General features: G+C 38.4%; 1 protein-coding gene across 2 annotated transcripts; it reads left to right on the top strand.

Moving 5' to 3' along the window:
- Nucleotides 1-1,055: 1,055 nt before the first annotated feature.
- On the top strand, nt 1,056-17,309 carry LOC132034218 (uncharacterized). 2 transcript variants are annotated; one of them, XM_059424500.1, is made up of 4 exons: nt 1,056-1,231; nt 5,907-6,958; nt 15,863-16,137; nt 16,286-17,309. In XM_059424500.1, the coding sequence occupies exons 2-4, from the start codon at nt 5,967-5,969 to the stop codon at nt 17,023-17,025; spliced, it is 2,007 nt and encodes a 668-aa protein (XP_059280483.1). In that variant the 5' UTR covers nt 1,056-1,231; nt 5,907-5,966; the 3' UTR covers nt 17,026-17,309. The 2 variants fall into 2 exon arrangements, with proteins under 2 accessions (XP_059280483.1, XP_059280484.1); XM_059424501.1 differs by lacking the exon at nt 1,056-1,231 and adding an exon at nt 5,656-5,710.
- Nucleotides 17,310-19,243: the final 1,934 nt, after the last annotated feature.

Genomic DNA, 19,243 nt, shown 5'->3' on the forward strand with positions numbered 1-19,243 from the left:
ACACATAAAAAGTACTTGAAGCAATTATGCTTAAAAGTCACTTTTTTTTGAGCTAATCCAAACCGGCTCTTAATTGTGAAAGGAATAGTGATATCGGGCGCCCGTGCCGAGCACGGGCACTCTTGGTGAGGTCGGAAAATAAATCAAACTTTTATTAGTTCATAAGTTCATAATATATAAATTAAATTCAAATGTCGAAATGACACAGCGGTCAAATAGATTTTCTATTTAAATTTATAATTAATCCATTGGTTTACTTTAATTGAAAGTAGCAAAATGGAAGTATAGAACGGTTAATTAGATTAGATATCGCGCTAATTTTAGAAAGAGAGAGAAAAGAATTTGAATGGCCTTGATTTTTGAATGCTACTAAATAGGGCCCACAGTCGGGACCCACATTTTCAGAAATGTACGTATACTTCATCAGCTCCCAATGTGATTATACGCACACATGTCAATCTCGAAATTCAATAGCCTGCACTTTGATAGAGACTTGGATTGAGTAAAATGACAGAACCGTCCTTGATCGTTCCAAACTTGACTCTTCTATATAGTAGAAGAAAAGAAAAACGCCTTGATGGAATCAATAATTAAATTGGTGTCTGAATTAGGAAAACTTTGGTTTTGATTTAATTTATGTTTCGGAAACAATATGTGGATGACTTGGTTTTGGAAAAATTATGGTTGAATACACGATAATTCTTAAGCTTATCAATAAATTTTATTTAATCATTCAAACTATAATATGTTTCAATTAAGCACCTTAACACATAATAAATTTTTTTAATTATACACTTATGACTCAAAATTTGAAAAAGTTTTTGTGCTTGTTTTGAAATGCTCATTACGTAAATAAGTTTCACCGCTTAAAAATTAAAATATGTCACCTTCTTTAATTATACACATTAATCTCAAAATGAATATAAATAAGGTTTTATCACTTATTGAGGCATAAAAATATATAATTAAAAGGTGTAATATATTTTAAGTTATCTACTTAATGGCGCTTGAGAACTCACATAACAACTTTTAAAAATTTGAGCCGAAAGTGTATGATAACTTCACTTTATCATATAAAACATAATTTCGGTGTCTAAATAAAATTTAGTTGCGATAGAGCAATATTAAAGCAAAACAATTAATTTTAATCACTTTTTCAGGACAAGCAATTACTGGTGTTGATTTCTTGGAACGGAAGTTGCTCCTTCTCTCCATCATCTGCAATCGAGATGTAAGTTGTCTATTTGACTCTCAATTGTAAATTAATTACCATTTATGTATTTGGTTGCGATACTTTTAAGCTGCCGAAAGAAAGCTTCAAACTCCTATTTGTATTCTTGAAATTTGCACTTTTACTTGTGGGGTGAATAGTGCTTGCAAGTGTTGTATTTGATGAAACCTCTCTTGGGTTTGCTAACAAAATATCTTTAGGAAATGGTTGATTTTTACTCTAACTGTTCATTGAAGTTCTTGTTGTTGGATTCTGACCAAATGCCATTTGGGTTATTGAGGAAATTGATGATTATACCCCACCTATATTTTGAGCCTCCTAGTATTTAAGTTATATGCTTTTTTTGGTTTCCCATTCGGTGTCCGGTACCAGCATTGGGGCCCCAACTAAACCCGATTCGCTCCGCGTAAGGGCCATAACAGGATTTTTTCAATACCCAGGGTTCGAACCCTAGACCTCTAGTTCAGGGCGAAGGGATCCTATCTATCTCACCATAACCCTTGTTGGTAGTTACATACAATTGGAATTAGAACATGATTACCCAAACATGGATCACAGCTAAAACTAAACACCCTAAGAAAAATACTTTCTAGCCATAATCTAGTGTGTGTGGTTGTCACGCCCCGAACCTGGGCCTGGATGTAACACGGCATGCCTGACTGCATGTGACCGAGCAAACCACATGGCTGGCTAAATCAACATGGGATATGTACTGATGCGGGAATATAATTTGAAACATGAATAGTTCGGATGAATCATGCATCATCATAATAATACTGAAAATACTGTTTTTAAACATAAGTGCGGAAAATAGTCTGAAAACATAGTTGTGTAGCCCACAAGGCTAAACATAACTGAATACTGAACATGACATACTGATTAGTCTATGAAACTTCCGACATGAGTCTGGAAATACTGAACTGTTGCTGGGACAAGGCCCCTAGCATACCTGTCTAGCATAACAAGACTACTGAAAAATAAATGATAACGTCTCGAATGAAGTGGGGCTCACCAACTAGCTGATACGGTGGAGTCCTAGTGAGCAGATCCGGCGTCTTGAAAATAACCACCTGCTTCCTAAAATGTAGGCCTCGAGCAAAAGGGTCGTAAGTACACTGGAATTGTACTTGTATGTAAAACAACTGAATGAAAGAACCGTAAGTGGGGTGCTCGGGGAATGGCAACCCAAATCAATAACATGAATACATGAAGTAATTTGAAACTGAAACTGAAGTTGTAACTGTAACTGTAACTGTAAATTGAATCTGTACTGTAAATTATAACTGAATACTATCAAGCTATAATTGTAACTGAATACCGTAAAGCTGTAACTGTAACTGAAACTTGGACATGACCATGATCTGCATGGTCAAGCTGTAAACTGAGTAAAATATTTTAAGTGAGAGAGCTTTAGTATAACCCACATACTGGAATCACCAAGTGGGTACGCGAAGTCTGGTCTCTGGCCCGGCCAGCAAAGCGATCTCATACCTTGCTAGGGTATGAGACACAAAATGACATGAAAGGATCCAATCAATAAGCTGAAGGTATCGTCCTAACTGCGCGGAGCGATCCTAACCCTATGTTGGCATACGTAGTTTCAGGCATCTGAGCATTCTTGGTAAATCTATGCTACTCCCGAAAATATTGAACATAAACATAGTTAGCTTAAAAACTCATGGATTTCATAAACCTGGTTTGTAAATAGTTTTACATGAAAATTTGTATAAATATATCTATATAATTCCTGAGATACGAAAACATGTGAAAATCCATAGGAATGGAACAATCTGAGTTCATAACTGGTATCTGAGAGCTCATGGAAAAGATAACACGAGCATACATGGATTACAGACAGGTTCATGACAATCGTAATGATATACATGAATACAATTATCTGAAACATGATTGAGATTGACAATACATATATGTAATTAACTTGTATCTGAGGTTTTCATGAACTGAGGCATGATTCTCTAACTCTGAAGAGAAATAGTGATTTCTTAAATTAACGTGGCGTGGGGAAGAACAACAATGTTCCCACACCTAGATATAAGCCCTACATACCTGTAAACGCTCCAATCCAACGAACTAGTTTGCTTCTCTGACGAAGAACACCCAAAACCCTAGCTTGAATCACTTGAGAAGGATTACCTTGGAAATCTTATGTTCTCGTTGAAGAATCATGTATTTAGTGCTAGGATTGATTAAGAATCGTAAAGATGTTCTTACCTTGATATGGGAGGTTGAGATGAGAGAAAAGTCGTCCTTCCCAATGGACTACGAGGACCCTAGGACTGAGGACTCTTAGAAAGAAGGTTTATCGTCTTGCATACCATACTGGCTCGCCTTTATGAAGAGCAGACTGGCTGACTTCCTGGGTTTTTTATTCAAAGAAGGCAGTTAGTGGACACCCACCAGTTTTCACCTGTTAGATAGAGAAGGAACTTTCGATGTCCTATGCCGTCATCACTAACCATTTCCTTTCTCTTTGCATTTCTTGATCTCCAGCCTTCCATTAGCTTTCGATTTAGTTTGCGCCCTCCATAGAAGTTCAAGGAAGTAAAGCTATATACTACAGGAAAGAGATGGGCTTTCTCCTTTCTATTGGAATGTCTGACAAATGAAATTTCGAGTTAAGTGTTGAATTTATAGAACGGGGCTTTGGGAGGCACTGGCTCACTGAGCGAGCTCCAAAAGCGAGGGATGACCTCACTATGGGCCTCGCTCAGCGTGGTCATGCCTCGCTATGAGCTTCGTTCAGCGAGCTCATCCCGTCATTCCACACTTACTCGATTTTTCTAAAATTATCCCTTGGGCACAACTACACCTCGCTGAGCGAGGTCTATAGCAAGGTCCCGTCTCGCTCTGAGCGAGCTCCTACTGACATTTCGATACTTAGTCGAAATTTTACGTTTTTCGTCTTGGAATCAATTTGCCTCGCTCTATAGCGAGCTCCGATCTCGCTTAGCGAGCTCCCTCTGTCCTGCAACACTTAGTCAAATTCCGCTCTTCTGATTTCATGGTTCTATATTTTAGTTCTGGAGTATGGAATGTTACAGCAGCATTAAAAAAGCTAAGTGATTTCTTTCCATCTGTTTGAAGCTTGGTAGGCTGAATTAACCGTTATATGCATTGGTAAGAGGTACTAGGTACCCGGTGGATTGGTCTAAGTGTGAAGTTGGCCCGAACACCACGGTCATTAAAAAAGAGACGGGTGTGAGCTTTGAGAATCATAATTGCCCCCTTTTCCTACCACCTAGAAGATATTTAGAGCTTGGATGTATTTGTCCACCATTATCCAAGTTGAAGTCAAAGGAAGGATCAGTGACCTTCTTGATTATTTGTGGGTGTTAGGGGAGTAGGGTGGTGGATGATAAAAGCTTTGACATTGAGGATTAGCGAAACATACACCAATCCGGTGGATTAGTTAGCTATGAAGCTTTTACCAAGAATCGTTAGAATCTAACAACAATACTTACAACACTCCTACTTTGACAGAAAGGGAACCTTGAGGGATTCGACATAAATTGTTGTCCGTTGCGTCTACTCTTTTTTAAATTGCTATGCCCGAACATCCACGAAACCACAGTGCTTATTGTTGACTTGATTACTGTTTGTTGGTTTCCGACATGTTAGAAAAGTTCTGTCTGAATTGATATTCTTGGGTGTTGATCATTGGTTTCTATATGCTCAAGAAAAGAGTGCCTATATTAAGTCATTGGGGTCTCTGACATGACCTAAAAGTTGGTGCAAGGCTTTTGAAGTGCTAGGTTGGGTCAAAACTTGGGTGGTTCTGCAATTAATAGGAATGTATGAGGTTTCTAGTGGTACCAAGTTATGGGTGATAAAATGCTAAAATAAGATTATACACAACTGAATGCTAATTACTACTTACTAGTTAGCTTAAATTACAGTTGGCAGAGTGCGAGAAAGCTGTTGTGGTTAATGGGAGAAGAAGAGTTCCTATTGTCTCGAAAATGTGGCCAGAAGTAGAAGATTTTAGGGATATGGTAAAAACATGGTGGAATTTGACGGAATTCAAGACAGGACTATCTCTTGCAGTCAGGAATTTCGGTAGTGTCAGTTTTGCTGGCTTTCTGTAGTACTGTGGCTTGTTTCTAATGGTCTCCCTGTGATGATTGTCTGCATAGATTTTTACTTTTTGTTAATCGTGGATGCAGCTATTGTTGATCTTGCTTTTCTGCTGATAGACTTTCTCCTGCATTATTTTCTTTCTGTTCTCGTGCTTATATATTTACTCATCAATGTGCAGAATTTTGTTTCTTTAGTGATATAGATAGTTGCATAGTATGCAATAGAATATCTGAACCTAAAATGAAATAAGTAGATACAAAAATAGTCTGGGAAGATAGTGCAGCAACAGTCCCTGCGGTGTAGTGGTCATGGCTACTCATTATTAAGGCTGCTACTTTTTGTAACTAAAACTTGAGCAGATACCGGTTAACTTAGTTAAAGGTAGTAAATATCCATTAACTGTTCTTTGTTGCACAATTATATTACTTGATCAAAAAAATTGCACAAGTATATTATCTTATGCTTTGGTCAAGATTGGGTTGCATGTCAATTTTCTAGTTTTTTTTATGCTTTGGTCAAGATTGGGTTGCATGTCAATTTTCTAGTTTTTTTTATTTTTTATTTTTTTTATGTACAGGTTATTATAGTGTTTCAAGCTGCTCCTGCATTCATGTCCTGCTAATCGATTTTAGTAGTGATGGATCGACAAGCTCATGATTATGCTGCTATGGCTTTTGCTCGACAACAGCACCAAGCAGCTAGCATGCAACAGCAACAACAGTTTGGTTTTCATCCCCAACATCAACAATTTCCTCCTTCAGTTCATGGTCCTCCATTTCTACCCCCACATTCTTCCCTTCAACAGTTCCCTTACCCTCACCCCATTCAGCAACCACAACTCCATCCTCACATACCGCCTCCTCACCACCTTCACCTTCAGCAGCCACCTCCTGCGTTTCCTCCACATATGCCTCATCACCAGGCACCATCACCTTTCTACAATCCCTATGATTCTCCCCCACCTCCAGCTCCTCCACCATCTGATCCTGAACTCCAAAAGCGTATAGATAAATTAATAGAGTATGCTGTCAAAAACGGTCCTGAGTTTGAAGCAATGATCCGCGAAAAACAGCAAGATAATCCAGATTACAGTTTCCTCTTTGGCTGTGATGGCCATTACTACTACCGCTATAATCTTTGGATGGCTACACGCCCACCAGGTGGACCATTTAATGCTCCTTTTCCATCCTCTTCTCTGCCCATGATGCATCCTCCAAATCCTATGATGAGTCCATCACCCTTAAATGCCCCTTATAGTGGCTCCAATGCTGCTGGCGGGGCTTCTGCTGCAATGTTAGGTCCACCTCATTTACATCAACCTCCTTTCCCACCATTCTATGAACAGCAGCCCTCTCAGCCTTTTGGCCGAGCAGATTATGATCACTCATACAGGTCTTTCAAAGGTGTATCAAGGCCTCTTCCGTCAGAGGTTGAAATGGAGTTGAATAATGTACTAAACAGTCTTAATGGTACCAAAGAGTCAATTAAAGGCGCAAAGAATTGGTTCATGCAGAGGTCTCCATTTATACCTGCTTTGGTTGAGGCACTCCGAGATGGGGTATTTTCCCTAGATGATCCTGAGAGACAGCTTCATATAGTCTATCTTGCCAATGACATCCTATTTGAGAGGTAATATATCATTTAGTTACCTTATAATTTACTGCACAAGTAGATACATGTGCCAGAATGAATTCTCTGGGTGTGTTTGGTATGAAGGAAAATGTTTTCCAGGAAAATAAGTGGGTTTCTTACTTATTTTCTTGTGGTTGAGCATGGGGCTTTCATAATGGGAGGTCTTAGGTTCGAAATCTCCTGTCTACGAAAATAGGGTATTTGCTTTCTGGGTCGAGCTCGTCACACATGGCTTGCCTAGTGCGGGTTATCTCTCTTGTGTGGTTTGCGGGCTATTGCACAGGTTTACCCTGTGCGCGCCCCAAGGTTAGCGGCTGAGGGTTCCCTTGGCATTAAAAAAAATAATAATAAAAAAAAATAAAAAAAATCTAGACAAATACTATGGGAGGTGAGGGTGGGGTGGTGGGGATGGGGGCTACAGGGGTATGGGTGAAAATGAGGTGTGTTGGTGGGTGGGTAAGACAACAATCAATGTGGAATGTCACTTTGTGAAACTTGTTTTCCCTACTTCCACTAGGGAAGTCATTTTCCTCATGTTTAAAGAACTTGTTTTCCTAAAAAAAAAAAAATCAAAAAGTTTTACCAACCGAACATAGGAAAATTAGAAAACATTTTCTGGAAAATGTACTCCACCATACCGAACACACCCTCTGTCTTGCCCAAAGTTTGAACTGGACTTGAATTTCCTTTACCTTTAAAAAATCTTAACTTTCTTCAGTTACCCCTTTCTTTGAGAAGGAAAAAGATATCTTTATCATTTTCTTGAAAAAAATTGTATGTCATTTTAGTGCTTCTTGTTGATTTCTCCTTACAGCTAACATGTCCTTATAATCATAAAAAAATTAAAGAAAACTGAATAGCTGAAACACACTAGGTATCTATTATAATTAGGACAGCTTGATATGGTAGATCTTTCTCAACTAGTGCTTGTAGCATGTAGTGATATCAACATACATTCCTATGTCTCCCTCCTATCACCGACACGCACACACACACACATATGATACACCAGAGATATAGAACTTGGAAGACTACTAGATTATGTCAACATAGAAGATAATCCTAGATTCTGTTTGTTGTGTGTGTGTGTGGGGGGGGGGGGGGGGTACTGCCAAAGTATGGAGATGGTGTAAACTGGCATTTGCTTGTGGGAAATGCCAGTTTTGGTGGTCTAGTATTGGTAAAGATGGTGAGAACTGGTTAAGTTCTGGAGATGACCGCTTTGGTGTTAGTGTTTATGGTTAATTTCAGCAGGCACTAATGAAGTATGAGAGGATGGAATGATCAAGTTCGAAGGTGGAACTTGTAGCGTTTATGATGAAAACAAATAAATATATAAGCATGAATAACAAATATATGTGTTGAATGAGCTGGCAGATTTAATCACAATCTGCTCTGTGAATGAGCTGGCAGATTTGATTATAATCTGCTCCTATAAATATGTGATATGATGTATTTTAGGAAAAGATACTAGGAGTTATTCTAGGAAAATAGTTAAGAGGAAATCCCTTGATTTAAGGATCTCCTATGAATTAGGGATTCATTAGTTTTTTCTGATCTTTTTGTTCTAGTATAAATACTGTACAGTTCTGTGAATAAAGTAAGCTTTGCATTCTCTGAAAGCTTTCATGGTATCAGAGCGGGAGTTTTATCCCTAATACCATATGGGCAAAACAGATTCTTCTGGAACATCAACAGAAGACAAAAGTTCTTCTCCGATAGAAAATCTGATCGCACAAGGAGGCGATGCTTCTCACATGCCCTTCCAGTTAACTTCTCATCGATTAAACGGGAAGAACTATCTGGAATGGGCACAGTCCGTAAAGCTTGCAATCGATGGCCGTGGAAAGTTGGGACATCTGACCGGAGAGACGAAAAAGCCAGAAGTCGGAGACCCAAAGTTGAAAACTTGGAGATCAGAGAACTCACTCGTGATTGCCTGGCTAATAAATTCCATGGAACCAGTCATAGGTAAACCTTATCTTTTTCTACCCACTGCTAAAGATGTGTGGGAAGCCGTTAGGGAGACATATTCTGATGTAGAAAATGCCTCTCAAATTTTGAGTTAAAAATTAAACTATGGCAAGCTAAGCAGGGTGAGAGGGAAGTCACTGCTTATTATAATGAAATGGTGTCTCTGTGGCAGGAATTAGACCAGTGTTACAATGATGAATGGGAGTGTCCAGTGGATAGTGTGAAAGCAAAAAGAAGGGAAGAAAATGAGAGAGTTTACCTTTTTTTAGCAGGACTAAACCGGGAGTTTGACGAGGTTAGGTCACGAATCCTAGGAAAGAACCCTTTGCCCTCACTTCGTGAAACCTTTTCTGAAGTTAGGAGAGAGGAAACTAGGAGGAAAGTTATGCTAAAACCTGATTTTAACCTTGAACTAAAACCTGCCATAGACTCTTCAGCTCTTGTAACAGTGAAAAATGAAGACGACAAAAAGAAAAAGCCATGGTGCGATCATTGTAAAAAACACTGGCACACCCGTGAAACATGTTGGAAGATTCATGGGAAACCACCAAACTGGAAGAAGAAAGGAGTTGATAATCGTGGCTCTCAATATCAACATGGTCAGGCTTTCCAAACTTGTTTTGATCAGGGACAGCAGTCTTCTCCAGAAACATCTCCATTCACAAAGGAACAACTGGAAATTCTGCACAAACTCCTTCAATCTCCACAATTTCGTCCTAGTGCACCAAATCCTTCTAATCCTTCTTGTTCTTTTGCTGAAACAGGTATTGTACCGTCCGCTTTTCTTAGTGCCAAATCTAACCAAATAAATCTTTGGATCATAGATTCAGGAGCTACTGATCACATGACAGGAAGTTCCCATTTTTTCTCTACTTACACTCCTTGTGCAGGGAATAATAAAGTCAAGATAGCTGATGGTTCCTTCTCTGCAATTGCTGGAAAAGGAACTGTTAAATTATCACCATCTCTCGCACTTCATGATATCCTTCATGTTCCAAAACTTTCTTGCAACCTGGTTTCTGTCAGTAAATTAACCCGTTCTCTTAATTGTCGTGCTATTTTTGACTCCGATTTGTGTGAATTTCAGGACAAGGTTTCGGGGAAGACGATTGGCAGTGCTAGAGAATCTGGAGGTCTTTATTTTCTTGAGAATGGGAACAACTCACTACAACTGAATCCAATTTGTTTGAACTCTACTTCTGTTTTGAATAAAGTCATGCTTTGGCACTATAGGCTTGGACATCCTAGTTTTTATTATTTAAGACATTTGTTACCTCAACTATTTAGAAATAAAAATCCGTCTTTGTTCCAATGTGAATTTTGTGAAATGGCTAAGCATCACCGATCCTTTTTTCCCTCTCAAAAGTATCAGGCTTCAAAGCCTTTTACGATGATTCATAGTGATGTTTGGGGACCATCTAGGATTTCAACAATGTCTGGAAAGCGATGGTTTGTAACTTTTATTGACGATCATACTAGACTGAGTTGGGTTTATTTATTGAAGGACAAAACGGAGGTAAAAAATGTGTTTGAAACTTTCTATGTCATGGTAGAAACACAATTTAATGAAAAAATCAAGATTTTCCGAAGTGATAATGGTCGTGAATTTTTTAATGAACAATTAGGAAGTTTTTTTCAGAAAAAATGGGGTAGTACACCAAAGCTCTTGTCCAGATACACCTCAACAAAATGGCATCGCAGAAAGGAAGAATAGGCACCTTTTAGAGGTAACGAGGGCTTTAATGTTTACTAGTAAAGCTCCACAGTACCTTTGGGGAGAGGCTCTCTTGACTGCTACTTACCTTATTAATAGGATGCCATCCCGGCCTCTCAAATTTAGAACACCTTTTAATGTATTCAGAGAGAGTTTTCCTAGTTCTAGACTAACTGCAGATCTGCCACTGAAGGTTTTTGGGTGTACAACGTTTGTTCATATTCATCCTCATAATCGTAGTAAACTTGAACCGCGAGCTAGGAAGTGTGTTTTTGTAGGATATGCTCCAAGTCAAAAGGGATATAAGTGTTATGATCCACATGCTAGAAGGATAATTGTCACAATGGATCTAACTTTTTTTGAGTCCCAACTCTATTTTACTACTCATCTTCAGGGGGAGTATCATGTAGGTGAAGATTCGTCTTTTTGGGATATTGAGGAAACTAGACATCAGACAAATAAGGAGCTAGACTTTACGATAAATGCTAATGTGAGGGATATAGGAGAAGATATGAATAAGTGTGATCCAAGAGATAATAGGGACCCAAGTGACTTAAATGATAAGAACTCTGATAATGAACCTGTAGAGCCTTCAGATGAAAAAATTAAAAATGGAAACAGAGAACAAACAAAAGAAATACAGGTGTATTCGAGAAGGAACCGAACTCAAGGCAAAAAGACCGAAAATTCTCAACACTATCAACAGTCAGTTCCGCGGGACCTTACTGGAATCCAAGGTAATCTTCCACCTGATTCTAATTCTAATTCCTTCTCAGATCTGGATCTTCCTATTGCAAAACGCAAAAGTGTTAGAAATCCCTCTAAATATCCTATTTCTATGTTTGTGTCCTATAAAAAGTTGTCTCCTAGTTATTCAGCCTTTACTTCACAACTTTCTAGTGTGGAGATTCAAAAAATGTGCAGGATGCTCTACGAGTTCCCGAGTGGAAGGAGGCTATTTTGGAGGAAATGCGAGCTCTTGAAAAAAATGACACATGGGAGTTGGTGGATCTACGAAAAGGAAAAAAACCAGTGGGCTGCAAATGGGTGTTCACCACCAAATTCAAATCAGACGGGTCCTTGGAGAGGTATAAGGCCCGCCTAGTAGCAAAGGGATTTACGCAAACATATGGCATTGACTATGTCGAGACGTTTGCTCCAGTAGCTAAGCTAAACTCAATTAGAGTTCTCTTGACAATCGCGGTAAATCTTGATTGGTCTCTTGAACAGTTAGATGTGAAGAATGCTTTCTTGAATGCGCAATTAGAGGAAGAAGTCTATATGGAACCCCCGCCAGGTTTTGAAGAGAAGTACAAGTCAAAGATATGTAGACTTAGAAAATCTCTTTATGGCCTCAAACAGTCTCCACGGGCTTGGTTCGAAAGATTTACTCAATTCGTGAAGAAGCAAGGGTATGTGCAAGGACAAGCAGATCACACATTGTTTACTCGACATTCACTAGAAGGAAAAACAACAGTTCTTATAGTGTACGTCGATGATATCATCCTCACAGGAGATGATGTGGTTGAAATAAAAAATTTAAAGGAACGTCTTGCCTCAGAATTTGAGATAAAGGACTTAGGCCCGCTGAAGTATTTTCTTGGCATGGAGGTTGCACGATCAAAGAAAGGAATTATAGTCTCACAAAGGAAGTATGTTCTTGATCTGTTAAAAGAAACAGGAATGAGTGGTTGTAGACCAGCTGAAACTCCAATTGACCCAAATGTAAAGTTTGCAAAGGAAGGAAAATTGATTGATAGGGGCCAATATCAGAGATTGGTAGGCAAGTTGATTTACTTGTCTCATACTAGACCTGATATCGCCTTTGCTGTGAGTCTAGTCAGTCAATTCATGCATTCTCCACGAGAAGAACACCGAGAAGCTGTTTATCGAATCCTAAGGTATCTAAAGAGTTCCCCTGGGAAAGGGTTGTTCTTCAGAAAGAATGAGCAAAGAAGTGTTGAGGCTTATACGGATGCGGACTGGGCTGGTTCATCTACGGATAGAAGGTCTACATCTGGATATTGCACATTTGTATGGGGAAATTTAGTGACATGGAGAAGTAAGAAGCAAAACGTGGTGGCTCGAAGTAGCGCTGAGGCTGAGTATCGATCCATGGCACATGGAATTTGTGAAATGTTATGGCTCAAGAGATTATTGCAAGAACTAAGAAGACCTATGAGTCTACCAATGAAGTTGTATTGCGACAATAAGGCTGCCATAAGCATTGCTCATAATCCAGTTCAACATGACAGAACAAAACATGTTGAAGTGGACAGACACTTCATTAAAGAGAAGATTGAAGATGGAAGCGTGTGTATCCCTTTTGTACCAACAAAAGAACAAGTTGCAGATATTTTCACAAAAGGTCTTTTCAGAACTACCTTTGAGACCTTTGTCAGCAAGTTAGGCATGTTCGACATGTACATGCCAACTTGAGGGGAGTGTTGAATGAGCTGGCAGATTTAATCACAATCTGCTCTGTGAATGAGCTGGCAGATTTGATTATAATCTGCTCCTATAAATATGTGATATGATGTATTTTAGGAAAAGATACTAGGAGTTATTCTAGGAAAATAGTTAAGAGGAAATCCCTTGATTTAAGGATCTCCTATGAATTAGGGATTCATTAGTTTTTTCTGATCTTTTTGTTCTAGTATAAATACTGTACAGTTCTGTGAATAAAGTAAGCTTTGCATTCTGTGAAAGCTTTCAATATGGACAAAGATTTTTTTTTTTTTTTTTTTAACGATAAAGTGAAATATCAATTGTTTAGTGTCACCTCATCAGAAACGCTCATTTGCAAGGAAAAGTTTGTCTTAGAGCCTTGATGATGACACTGAAGCGCACATTGAGCGAGGCGAAACACTCAACATGTTTTGAGCCTCGTTTCAAGGCTTAAGCGCGCCTTTGACAACATTGCCTAGGTCTTGATGTTGGGAACTGATAACACATCAATATGTGTTGATGTGACACTGAAATAGAGAAGTGAGAAAGGGAAAATATAGATAGAAGAAGAGAAGACTAAGAGAAAGATCAATTTATGAAGTATTACCTGCCATCTGATCAAACAAAAGTAGAAAGGGCCCTATTTATAGAGGAGTGGATCCTTATGAGAAAGTGATGTTATCTTTAATTAAAAGATAATGATAAAATCTAGTTAAGAATAAAATCAATCTAAGTGATCATGATAAAGGATAAGATCTAGTTTGCGAGCTATTTACACAGGAGCTGGCTTTACCCCGTGCGCACCCGAAGGGTAGCGGCTGCGGGTTCCCATGTCATCAAAAAAAAAGAAAAAGAAAAAGAAAAATAAGGATAAGATCTAAACGATAAATGAGAGTATTATGAAGTAATTTAGAAGAAAATTTCTAAGTTATAAGAGTTAATATCTTATACTAAACACTCTCCAAAATCTCTTGGAATCTTATTACGTGTTAGCGTAGAAACAGAATTGACAATTTCTCAAAATCAAGAACCAAATTCAAACTACGGCTATTTAAGACTGCTACTTTTTGATTTGGCGGTTTTGGTTTGCGTTAAGTTGGTTTAGCGGTTAAGTTGGTTTTATGAAATTTCAAACGAAGTGCTCTAGATTGATAAAAGTTAAAATTTAAACTTAAAATAGAAAACATCTAATAAGTAGTTAATTTGACCAAGGCAAATCCAAATTTAAGTAGAATAACTTTCCAAATACATTTCATTATTTAATGGACTGTGAAAAATATTACGAAAGAAACCTAAACCAATTGTTTGAACAACTAGCAACAACATGAAACAATTTACTTACATAGAGTGGTTAAGATAGGAGAAGCAAGATCTAAGTTAGAGAAACAATCATAAAAAACAACAAAAAAGAGAAACCGCCAAAGATAAATGGCATTGTGTGAAAAAGGAAAATATTATAAATTAGGTGATGTACTGTATTGTTAAAGGCTCGCCTAAGGCGTGTTTAAGCCTTGAAACTCCGGTCTACCATAGGTTGGACACTAGCCTTGCTTAGGCAATACTTAGTGCAAGCACTAAGACGATAAGGTGTGCATAGATAATCCATTTGGTTCTTTCTTGACGATGATGATACTGAAATAAATTTAGTTAAATAATATGTTAATTAGAAAAAAAAGGAAGGCAGCCCCCCGGGCTTTGGTCTAGTGGTAAGAGTGCAATGCGTGATGTTTGGTTTAGGCGCACGTCACGAGTTCAAACCCTGCTCTATACAAAAGTTTGGTATTTAAGTGGAGAAGGGTATAGGGCCGGGCTCATTATCCCATTTTTGCAAACTTGATTAAAAAAATTAGAAGAAAAGCCAATAATGTAGGAAAGAAGACATTCGGCATAAGTAAACTAGTCAACATACCAAAATTAGTATGAATAAAAACTTCTGATATGGTTTTTTACTTGATTTGCATGCAAGTTATTTTACATATCTCACTTAGTTGTGATCTTTTTCATTTCCTTTTTCCATATAACCGCTGTTGGTATTAACAGTTAAGTATTTCTTGCATTACACGCCCACATATACATTTGATTTTCTTTCTTTTCTAAAACGTGTGCTTTGATTTACCTTTTGTTCTTAAAGACTTACCATACAATGGCGCTTTTTCCCCCTTTGATAACACTGGTTATATGTCTTTTATTGAACAATGAATAGAACCTCAGACTTCTACTTCTACCTCTTTCTTATTCTCATACTTCGTAATAAAATCCAGAGTTATTAACAATCAGAATTTAACGTTTTGGTTTCAGTTAATATCATAGATTTGAAAACCAGACCTGTATTTCAATTTTTTTTTTTTTTTTAAATAAAAGTCTGAATTCAACCTATACTAAGCTAAACCAGAAGTTTGGGAGCGGTATGATTTGGATTGGTTAGTTAGTGGTTTCTAAATTTTTTGCTGAGTCCTACTTGCTGGTGCTTTCTGGTATCACATGACAGCTCTGCTCAACCTTTTGTTGCCCATCAGCTATATGAGGGTATTAGGCGGTTATTGACATGCATGAGTTGTATGCGCCCCTGGCTTTCTCAAAATGAGCGAATCGAATGAATGGATTAATAGCAATTTGGTTGTCTTACGTAAAAAATGGATGTATTAGTTCTCTTTAATTTTGATACGCTAGACCCTCCACTTCCTACAACATGCTACACACACATAGAGAGAGAGAGAGAGAGAGTGTGTCTCATAGTTACTCATTTTAGTTTTTGGTATCTGCAGCTTGCAACGACGAATCAATCCTCATGAGCTTGACAACGAGGCACTTGCTTTTAAGCCTGTTTTAGGTCCCATGCTTGCGATGATATACCACAATCCTCAAAACAAGGAAGAAAATCAGTCTCGACTGCAGAAAATTTTACAGTTTTGGAGCTCCAAGGAAGTCTATGATCAGGATACAATTCGTGCACTTGAAAATGAGATGATGAGTGGACTGCATGCAAATTTTGCTGGTCCTCGAAGGGAACAACTGGCTGCAGATCCTTCTGCTGCTGCAGGTAGTTACTTCTAATCTAGCTGTAATAAGGAATACCATTGGAAGAATGTATGGCTTTTGTTAGTTATGTACTTTTTGGCCGAATTGAACAATTATTCTTGATTGCTTTTCTTATTACCTTTTTTTTTCTTTTTCCGGGGGGGTTTTAGGATTGTCACACCAAGTAGCAAACCGGAGTGCTTTACAGTGGAAGCCTGATGAGCAGGTGCCTCCTATACCTAAAGCAGTTCCTCCAATACCATCTGCGGCACCACATCAATTTCATCCTGGTGTAGTTCCACCCACTGGATTTCCTGGGTCGATGCCTATGCTGTCCTCTGTTCCACAAGGAAATCCACACGCTGCAGCTCATCACATGCCAGCATCAACTGCAAATGTTGGTGGAAAATTGCCCCCATACCCCTTGTTTCCTCCTGGTCTTATTCCTGGTATGGTCAGGAAGAAGCAGATTGGTAGTGGGGTGCCTTACTCTCCTATGAGCCCTTTAGATATCCCCACCACTGTACCATCCTCCACCGTTTCAGAGTCTGAGATTCTTGAGAGAGTGTCCAAATTTTTTAGGGAGATCGGAGAGGTTAATCCGTCAGAAGGTCCTGTTAAACCATCTGATTCAACCCATGATTATGACGACTATGAGAGAGAGCTTCCTGTTCGCAATGGAGGGGCTTGCATCCCTCCACCTCCAAATCTCCAAGTTGACCCTGAAACTGGGACTCACCCTGATGGAAGTGTGGAGCAGAAATCTGGATTGAATAGTTCAAGACGGTTAGGACTTGGAGCCACAGCTAATCCAGATGAGTCAAGTCAATACGATGATGTCTACACTTCTTACAGAAAAGATAGAAGCACAAATTACCATTCATCGATGAGTGCAAGAGCTACGAGGTAAATTAATCATCATTTTGACTTGTAGTCTGTAGAGAGCTCATAGCATCTGTGACCAATATTTTGCGCTTTTTAGCTGCTGTTGAATGGACTCACAGTTCTTGTCTCCGTAATTTTTAAGTTTAGGTGGATGTTGAAAGACAGATTTGCCTACAGGCAACAGAATGAGTTAGATCTTTCCATGTTCTTCCAATGAATAAATAACTAGTTAGCTGTAATGGACATCCTCTAGCGTACACTAGTAGGGAGAATACCAACATAAAAGCTGAACAGATGAACTTTGACGCATCAAGTTTTCAACATCTTATGCTGCATCACTTAGATGGGAAGTGGTGAGAAACTGCCCTTATGCTTTGTGGGGAATGATGGCTATACTTTCGTCCAAAGCCAAATTGATACTAAGGTCATTTCCCGGAAAATGAAGTCCTAGAGAAAAGATGTAAATGGGAACAACTTCAAGTAGTTATAGTTGCTGCATGTGCATCGCCTGTTTACTATTTCGAAGTTTGTTGTTTCGGAGGTCAGAAACAATATAGCCTATTTGAAGCATCTTAGTCTAGCATTGCAGAGGCTGGGGATGTGACTTTCTTCCTTAAGTGTGGTTTTAGAATTTAGCTTTAGTCATATTATTCCTTCTCCGAAGGGGTTGTCTCTGTGTGACGTATAGGTCATGGGTTCAAGCCGTGGAATCATCAACTGATGCTTGCTTCAGGATAAACTGCCTACATTACTCTCCTTCAGGGTGCGGCCCCTCCCCAGACCCTGCGTGTACGTAGGATGTTTCGTGCACCGGGTTGTCCATATTATTTGTTCTTTCTTTTCTTTCATTGGTAACAATTGTCGTGATCGTCAAAATACCAAGAATGACATCATGAGAAGACAACTCTACTAAAACTTACATTGAAAGGAAGGTATATTTGGATGGGATGTCCAATTACCAGGGTGACATGAAGAAGCACATAAGCATGAAAGAACTTAATTTTGATGTTTGTGGTAAGCATGTTAGTGTCTTGGGATCTGATCTTTACATGGTAAGCTTAAGCAGGTAGACGGGCTAGGACTACAACCATTAACTTATCCCAACAGTTTTAATGGTCAGGACTCGGATGGATGAATCATATTTTCATAAAATATTAGTGTTAAGAAACAAGGTTGAAGCTTTTATTTCAGTTGGCTATGATGACGGTATGAATGAAAATCAATTGTACATTGAATCTTTAACCTAGTCTTGTCCATATTATTATAATGTTTTGGAGCTCCAATCATCACCATCACCATTTCGTAAAACTGGTAAATATTATTTCCAAAGTATAATGGACAAAAAGTTGATTTATAAATAAGCTTTCGTATAAATGGGAACGAATAGTTGATCTCAAATGCTTGGGAATGAGTTATGTGCTCACAAGGCATTTGAGCGCTATAATACACCCACAATCATTTACTCTTTTCCTTTTAACTGTCTATTAACTCGTGTTCATTGTAAGTTAGAATTACGGTCTGAGAAAACGTCTATGCATCTAAATATCGGTCTTTCTGCAATGTCATTTTTCTCTTTCTCCGTTGAAGGATTCAAACTTCTTTTCATCTTGTTGGGAGGTGTAGGTCATACTTTTTATTAGCGATTGTATTTCACGCGTTAGGTTTATTCGGGACTTGAGCATTCTCGAGGCATACTTATGCACTATTCTTATACACTCTACCAAACGACCCCTTAGAAATGTCTAGGTGGTCATTAGGGTAGTTAAGGTGTGTGCTGGTGGCAAGTTTAAGGGACTATCCATGTATTTTGCCCTTTTTATTACTAACTGGAGTTGTCTTAAACAGGAATCAACACAATGTTACTCAAATTCTAAAGAATGAAACTCAATAAATTCTGAGTATTCTTCCCCCAAAAAAACCTGCCAAAATTTAAATAAATTTAATGGGTAATTACTATAATTAAGCCAAAAGTGACAAAACAACGGAATTTCAATCAAATTATACCCTCTTTGCCACGGTGCAATATTTCGAAAGATAGATGCCAGATATAAGCTTCTTATCGAACAAAAGATAGTAATAACAGTTGAACTCATACATTCTATATATTCCAATCGACATGTCATTAAATTGAATGCTTGTTTACATTTCAAAACACAAAGATATGGCCATTTAAGACATTGTGTGCTTGAAGTATTTTAGTAGTTAAACAACCTTTCCTACAAACGGGGAATAAGAACATCTCA

This window comes from Lycium ferocissimum, chromosome 10 (assembly GCF_029784015.1).
Source record: "Lycium ferocissimum isolate CSIRO_LF1 chromosome 10, AGI_CSIRO_Lferr_CH_V1, whole genome shotgun sequence".
Lineage (NCBI taxonomy): Eukaryota > Viridiplantae > Streptophyta > Magnoliopsida > Solanales > Solanaceae > Lycium > Lycium ferocissimum.

Excerpts from the sequence above, each read along its gene's own strand:
- LOC132034218 (XM_059424500.1), top strand. The coding sequence starts at position 5,967 with ATGGATCGACAAGCTCATGATTATGCTGCTATGGCTTTTGCTCGACAA. Across the intron at positions 6,959-15,862 it reads AATGACATCCTATTTGAGAG|CTTGCAACGACGAATCAATC; the intron begins GTAATATATCAT and ends TGGTATCTGCAG. Across the intron at positions 16,138-16,285 it reads AGATCCTTCTGCTGCTGCAG|GATTGTCACACCAAGTAGCA; the intron begins GTAGTTACTTCT and ends GGGGGGTTTTAG.